The sequence below is a fragment of the Cynoglossus semilaevis genome, chromosome 5 (assembly GCF_000523025.1).
Source record: "Cynoglossus semilaevis isolate Cse_v1.0 chromosome 5, Cse_v1.0, whole genome shotgun sequence".
NCBI lineage: Eukaryota > Metazoa > Chordata > Actinopteri > Pleuronectiformes > Cynoglossidae > Cynoglossus > Cynoglossus semilaevis.
In genome coordinates, this window is record NC_024311.1 from 17,757,053 (window position 1) to 17,764,935 (window position 7,883).

Genomic DNA, 7,883 nt, shown 5'->3' on the forward strand with positions numbered 1-7,883 from the left:
ATTTAATTTCACACCTTTTGCCCCTGTGGTGGTCCGGCCTGAAACCCTGTGTTCCTGTGATCCTTTTTTTAAAGCCGTCAGCTGTCACTGTGTTGTCATCCCACCATGTGTTTTGTGGGCTGTCCAGCAGCCAGTCAGACATTCCACTCATACGTGGAGATCACAGCGGCTCAGAGCGGAGTGAAGTGAGACATGGTCATTATCACACTGGAGCTGGACAATAATCATTATTGATGAACACACTGGAGCTGGACAATAATCATTATCAATAATGATGATCAGTTGGACATGAAGCTGTGATTTAACATCATACAGTACATTTATGAATCTCTAACACGTGAACATCAACCATGCTATAATCTTCTTCTACTTTGTTACCATTTGAGATCAAACCAACCTGCTGGACAGATTAAAAAGTGTTATTCTGTACCAGCAGGAAACCACCAAAAATATGAAGGAAAGGAAATAATAAATTAAAGGTGCAGTTTGTGTAAATGGCTAAATTCTGGTGAACAGTGCCTCAAAATTGTTTCCCTGGATCAAAATATATGTGGTTAGACACATATAAGTTCATCTGGCCATTTAATTTATCTATTGAATAATTACATTATTACAGATTAGAAATGATCTAAATTATGTGTCAGCCAATGTCAACCGAAAACATTTATAGCAATATATCACGTTAGCATAATTTAGAAAATGTCGTATGTAATGAGTGTCGCTTTATTCTGGCTTTTACATTTTATGCGTTAAAGTTACAAACTAAGTGAAACACAGTGTGTAATAATTGGTGTTGAATCTCTAGTCTCTCAGTTTTTTACCCAGTAAGACATGAGAACGTACAGATGGTGGGGGACATGGAGTGGCCTTGGCAGAGAGTCTCAGTCTCTGAGCGTTCCTCTGGTTGTGATGATGAGATTATGCTGCTGAAGATTTATGCTACAATTAAAACAACTCAGTTTATTCCCACTATTCCTGTCATGTCAGGAATGATTTGGCACTCTGACAATAATGAGGCGGCGGCTCTGTGTGAAATATTACATTTTTTTTCCTGTTATTGTGAGAAAGTCATAAATCTGAACCCACTCTTTTGTTTCTGTGCAGTGTCTCAGAGTCTTATCACAGTCTGTCCTTTTAAACATTAATACTACGATGAGTTGAACCAAAGGTTTTCAACATTGTGTTTGACAGTTCAGTCAAAACTCAGAGTTTGATTTAAAGCTGCAGTTATTGGAGCAGAGATGGAGAGGAGCACGATGGTGATTTCACTGTTCGAGGCCCGGCTGGAATCTCTCACTTCCTCCTCAGTTCCAGGAGCACGGATGAGGAATGATGTTGGTGCTGCAGCCTGTCTTTGTGACACTAACCTTCTCCCACGCTGTGTTTAACAGTTCAGATAAAAACACAGCACAAACATAAGGTCATGGAAAACAAAATATTTTAAAAAATGTGTAAGTCACAACAGTAAATACTCTGCAAATAGTCAAGTAGTCAAAGTGGGTGAAAGGCAAAAAAGGCTCAACCTAAATAGAACTGAGAGTCACTGCTGGAGAAAAAGTAGTTTTTATATAATAAAAATACTGTATAATACTACAGTACATCCCAAAAGCTTTAGTACAACTATTTTCTACTTAAATGGTGACTTAAAATATACCGTTTAGAAATGACCTCAAAGGTCAAATTTAATAAGTATTGACATTTAGACAGAAGTGGTCCCCGAGCCGGGAGTTGGGAAACCCTTGAAATAAGGCATAAAGAGACTTTCCTTCCTGTGTCATCAGTGAGAATTTCAGATCTTATACTGTATCCCTGTGTCTTGTTAATCATTGTTGTGATGTTGTTTTTAGTTATTAGATTTTGGACATCAAAATGATGGATGATCTGAACACTAACCAGAAGTTTGTGCACCCTGTTGTTCTTTGTTCTTGCTGGCGTCCACTCTCCACTGAGGTGTCTGGGTAAATAAAGAGATAGATTTAGTCAAAAGTCAAATATAAAATCAGTGTAATCTTTTTTAAAAAACCCTCTCCATGAGAAAATGCAGGAAAATGAATCCAGGTTTAAAAGCAGCGCTGCAGCAGCTGGGCCACTGTCATTGACATTGCCTCCTCAAATTTTAGTGCCAGACAAATTTAGCGCAGGTCTGAGTTCAGAGGCTGGACTCAGTATAGACTCAGGTTTGGTGCTGACTCAGAAATACCAACGCTTTCCTGACACTGGACTGACACACACAGAGACTTAGACTGAAGTGTTCGTCTGCCAGAACTCACCTCTCTGTGTGTCAGCACCGCTCTCACTGGCTCTGTGTCAGTCCTGTCTGGGAAAATCACCACAGGGTTTTTTATAATCCTCCCTTTTTTCCCTCCAAAGGACTTAAACAATAAACACACAATGAATTAAGATTTAAATAATTTGTACCATGGACATTAGAACGAAATTCAATGTAAATATATATAATCCACCTTAAAATATATATATTTTAAGGTGGATTATAATGTATATATTTACATTGAATTTCGTTCTAATGTCCATGGTACAAATTATTTAAATCTTAATTCATTGTGTGTTTATTGTTTAAGTCCTTTGGAGGGAAAAAAGGGAGGATTATAAAAAACCCTGTGGTCCCTGTCAGTGGCCAAGAGGGCAATATGGTAAAACACAGGAAATTAACTCAAATCTCATAATTTGTGATATAGAAATGAGCACACCACAAAAAAAAAAAAAAAGCAGACACACCTTGAAGGTTTTACTTTCAGTGAATACAAAAAATAGTTTTATTGAAGCCAGATAAATATTTCTTATGCTGCATCTTATCACTTATCTTAAACTGTCGCAACTTCATCATTTTTTTATTTTCCGGCTCGGGGGTAGAGAGAGGTACAGAACACTTCAAACACTCCACAACAACGTCTTAACGGTGACAGATACAATCGACTGCTCCGATCACATTTATCTTTCCACAGAGGTTCAAAAGCACAGAGGGGGGGGGGCAAAACCTTTAAAAGTACTTCCAAGCAGACGACAGTCCTCAGAACTGCTGCCTGCTGTAGTACTGTAGTACAAGTCAACGTCAGGCCGTACAAAAATGTGTTCGTAAATGTACTGTATATATAAAATACACAGAGTGTGAAGACACATTTTTGTCCCGTCGCTCCTCTGGCTTCATACACGACAGGGAGACTAATAGAAAAATAAAGTATGATCAACGTCCACAGACATGGAGCCGCAGTCAAACACCAACGTCTCGACCAATCCCGTCGTTTGTTGACCTACGAGGTGAAGCTGTAAACTCAGGCAGACCAGACACAGTATGGGCTACAGACTAAGGCACTATTCAGAATCACTACAGACTACAGACTGATGAGCTGTGGTCCCCCCCCCCCACCCCCACCTGTGTCCTACCCCCCCCACAGACATTAAACATAAAGGCAGAAAACACTTGTGAATTCAGTCAGTCGTCAGCTTCCTGTCACTGTTGGCTGTGTGTTCACGGTCAGAGTCACTCAGTGCATCCTAATTCTGAACACTTCTGCTCTGTCACCGTGTAAACTGGAGCTGCAGCTGAAGCACAAAGCCATGCATTTGGACAGCAGGACCCAGGGTTTTGCAGATACAACAAAGGTGTCCTTTAATAACAGTCTATAGTAAGTCACTGGAACCAAACACACGTCAATCAAACTGGATAAACAAAGACAAAGTTCTTCAGTGTTAGGTGAAGTCACACAGACAGGACTGCACGACTGCACTCACTTCACTTGTTATTCACTAATTCATTTAAAATCCATTGTTGCTTTATTCAGTAATAAAACTTTTATTGCCAAGTTATCTGTCAGATTTACAAAAGTGGAGCTGATGAATCCCTGGCAGTGGTTCAATATTGCTAGAAACGTTGAACGTCGACGACCACTTCCTGCAGCGAGCCAACAGTTTTGACTAAGACTTCAGATGAAGTGACTTTGTGCAACTAATTCACAACATATTTATTGATAAGCTTCTATACTACGTCTGTAATATTCGCAAGGTTTAATAGAATCCAATGCTGCCCCCTTAAGACGCATTTACAGTATTGCAACTTAATCACATTCAACTCACTGCCTAACAGCTCTGAATGTCACACTGGATGGGAATTTAAAACTGCAGAATTGGGAAAGATAATCTGGCTGAAGGCCACCACGGGCTGTGCTCATGGTGGGGGCCCCTGAAGGACCCCCCCCCACGTCCCCCTGCTAAAAATACCCAAGAGTAATGAATATACCTTCTATGGCAATAAGTCGTCCAGTGAGGTAAAAGCATTCACATGGTTTGAGTTCATTCTCCCAGAGGATTCACAGTAAATCTGACCAAAAAAGTAACAAAACCACAACCGTTCCTTCATGTGAGACCAGAGAAGACTAAGGATGAGTGTTTTGACCTGTATCATTGAAGCCTTGGAGGTGATATTGCAGTTGAATTCTCGATTAATTCTGGTGAAAAGGTGATGAACTGACTGTGAAGATTTTACAGCTGCAGCGTATGGACAAACATGAGTGTATGAGTGGTTCTGTCGGTGCTCAGCACGTCACATTCTGTTCAGATTACATCATTCAAAACTGCTGTGTTTCAAATGAAAAAAAAAATGAAAAAAAGAGAAAAGAAACATAAAGTAACAGTTCTTCTTCAGTCCTAGTGTTCGAGAGACGTCGGCTGCAGACAGGAGTCCAGGTAAGAAGTGAATGTAACTGTGTCTGAAGTCACTGTGAGAGACGAGAGGATGTGCCGTGATGAAGGAGACAAATATTCAAACATACATGCACATTCAGCACGTGTGCTTTTCACACTGCTCGGCGTGAACGCAGCAGTGAACCTCAGGTTGAACCTCAGTTGTTGTCTTCTCGCAGCTCGCTGGGCAGGAACTTGTACTGCTGCTGTCTGATCTGAGCCAGTTTCCTCCTGGCGTCCTCCAGCTCCCTCTCCTTCCTCAGCATCTCCTCCTGAGCCGCAATGATCTGAACAGACACACATGTTTTAGTACAACAAAAAATAACTGAAGAAATCAATCATTTCAGGGTCTAACTTACTTGATAGTATCTACGTTGGATTGAAAAGATTGGTTGTTTTGAGAGCCTAATATTTCTACATTTACCTGGCAGTAATTAATAAAGAGACTAAACGTGTTTAGAAAGTGTGTTTCTAACAGGTTTATATTTAGTTTTTCTGACTCAATCCTTAAGTTAATTTGTTGAAAAATGTTCATTGTGTGTAAAAATAGTCTAGTCATTTCAAATTTTTACATTTTACAAATGTTTACATTTGAATGGAAAAACTGTCACAGATTAATTTATTCATTGTTTGTTTCATAATAAAGTATTTAGATCCATTCAAAATTAACACTCTTTTACTCTGGAAAATGAACTTTGACCCTCAGGCCACTCTGACCCTGGACTTCATAATCACAGTCATAAGTAAAAGTATATTTTAGAATCAAAATAATAACCTCCTAACCTGTGCTATTCCACCAACAAACTTGGTCTTCACCACCACGTTGTCTTCATCTGCCTTGTCAAAAGCTGCCTTCTGGGCCGCCCTCACCAAGTTGTCTGAGGCTTTCTTCACAGCATTTCCTGCAATCTGAAAACACCACAACAAGACTTTGTGTGAAGTCACACCTTCCTGTTGTTTAAGATCTTTTTTTTTTTGAATTCATGGACAACTCTACCTGAAGTCTCCTCATGGCCTCGGAGTCCTGGTCAGCTTTCACCTTGCAGGCCACCAGCAGCTGAGCTGTGGACGCTGCCACCTGTTTGGCAGAAGAGATGAGCTTCTCCTCACTGGCGTGGCCCTGCACCGAGGCGTTGGCGGCTTCACAAAGATTGCTGGTCGCTGCCGCCACCATACGAGCCTGGTGGAAAAAGTGGAATCAGAGGAGGTTGCCCCAGACTTTGACCTGAGGTTGATAACCTTCAGATACTCACTGCAGAGATGAGTCCCTGGGACCACTGTCCATCGTCCACAGCGTTAGCAGGGATGGAGCCCACTTTACCCTGGGCCACCAGCTCTCTCTGAGCAGCAGACGCCGATTTGACCAGAGCGCTGGTGGCTGCAGCGATGGACTTGGCTGCCTCCAAGATCTGCTCCTCAAAGTTCAGAGTCTCATCTGCTAGCTATGGGGGGAGGAGGGAAGGGAGGGGGAGATCAATCAGTCAGGTCTGTGTTTATAAACCACTAACATGAACCTTTTTTTAACCTTTGCCTGAAAGAGCAGTGAATTTAACTGTAATAAATCCAACACAGCGGGAGGTGACACTTTTTACACTCAGCATTTAGAAGTACAAAGCCTGTCGTACTTGTGGTTAATGAATGACCTAGATTAAATTCTTGTATACAGAGCAGAAGATCAGGTGGTGGAAACTAAGGAAAGAGACATTTTGTGAAGACTTCAGGAAGGAAGTAAGGGCAGTTCTGGGNNNTTGAGATGGTTTGGACATGTGCAGAGGAGGGACAGTGGATACATTGGTAGAAGAATGTTAGAGATGGAGCTACCAGGTAGGAGAAAGAGGAAGACCAAAGAGGAGATATATGGATGCAATGAGGGAGGACATGCAGATAGTTGGAGTCAGAGTAGAAGATGCAGAGAACAGGGGCAGATGGAAATCAATCATTTGCTGCAGCAACTGCTGAAAAAAAAGGGACAAAGCCCAAAGAAAAAGAAGAAGAAGTATGTAAAGCAGACATCCGTCCTAATTTGATGCCGTCAGTAGTGAACTCTGCAGGGTTTCAGCACCAGGAGCTGTCCACCAACCAGTAATTTGAAGCAGTGAGTGAGACTCTGGCTTCAGTTACGTTCTTGGCACGGATCAAAGTATGAGATCCTTTCTTCCTCTGTTGGCAGTAGAATCTTTTTTTTTTTTCCTTTACAGCCGGACACAATCTCAAAACCCACAGACAAAATAACAAGACAATCACAGCTGATATTAGATGAGACACGAGAAAGGAAGCAAACAAGACTCTGCAGGGATATTATTTGTCAGTCCTGCACGTCTCACACACACAACAACAACACACACACACATAAATTCAAACAGCCTTTTCAACACAAGTACATTCACGCCACAAGTCTGTAGACAGAGCGGGACACTGTAGGAATATGTTTGATATATAGTTGGGACTGAATAACAACCTAATATATCAAACATATCAGACAGAGCCCTGCAGAGAAGGCCTCCACTGGTGGGGGGAGAGGGGGGTGAAAAGGGGGGAGGAGGGGATGAGGGGTTTAACCAGGAAACAGAGGACAGACAAGGTTTTAGCTTCAACTCACACAGATGGAAGTACAGTAGGATTTGGAGGAAACGTGTTGTTGTATGGAAGGATGTGACGTGAGAAATAATGGAGTGTTCCTCAAATGTACAGCAGGAAAAAAAAAATCAAAACATTTAAATATGAACGTCAGAGACTCAAAATATGTGAAAAAAGGGACAAAAACAAGGGGGAGACACAGAGCAGCCTGTCTGGGACAGTCATGTCAAATGTATTGACAGGGAGGAAAATATTAAACAGCCCTTTAACTTTGTACAACACAGTTTGTCAATGCTGTAAAAAAATATATACAATTTACTTTTTGCCCGGAGTTAGTTGAATTTCTTAATTAACTGAAGATGAGTTCAAATCTGTAGAATATTCTAGTAAAGTACAAAAAGAAACAGGGCGTCCCTCACCTTCGGTTTTGCTCGGGGTTTGAGCTGCTCCAGTTTCTTAGCTGCTGCTTCGATGGACGCCGCTGCACCGAGCAGCTCGTTCTCTGCGATCACGGTCGGGTCCTCGGGGTCGACCCACTCAGAACCTGAAGAAGAGGAGGAATTCAGGTCGGCAGAGAAAGGGGGGGGTGGGGGGGGGGGGTGTGAGGA

General features: G+C 41.7%; 1 protein-coding gene across 1 annotated transcript in view; it reads right to left on the reverse strand.

Annotated features, from left to right (window-relative positions):
• Positions 1 to 2,737: 2,737 nt before the first annotated feature.
• Positions 2,738 to 7,883, reverse strand: part of LOC103379362 (talin-2-like) — a 64,657-nt gene continuing 59,511 nt past the window's right edge. The window contains 5 exon segments of the mRNA XM_025055545.1: positions 2,738 to 4,985; positions 5,482 to 5,607; positions 5,696 to 5,878; positions 5,952 to 6,140; positions 7,695 to 7,819. Of these exon segments, the coding sequence (XP_024911313.1) occupies positions 4,857 to 4,985; positions 5,482 to 5,607; positions 5,696 to 5,878; positions 5,952 to 6,140; positions 7,695 to 7,819 (752 nt within the window). The 3' untranslated portion in view covers positions 2,738 to 4,856.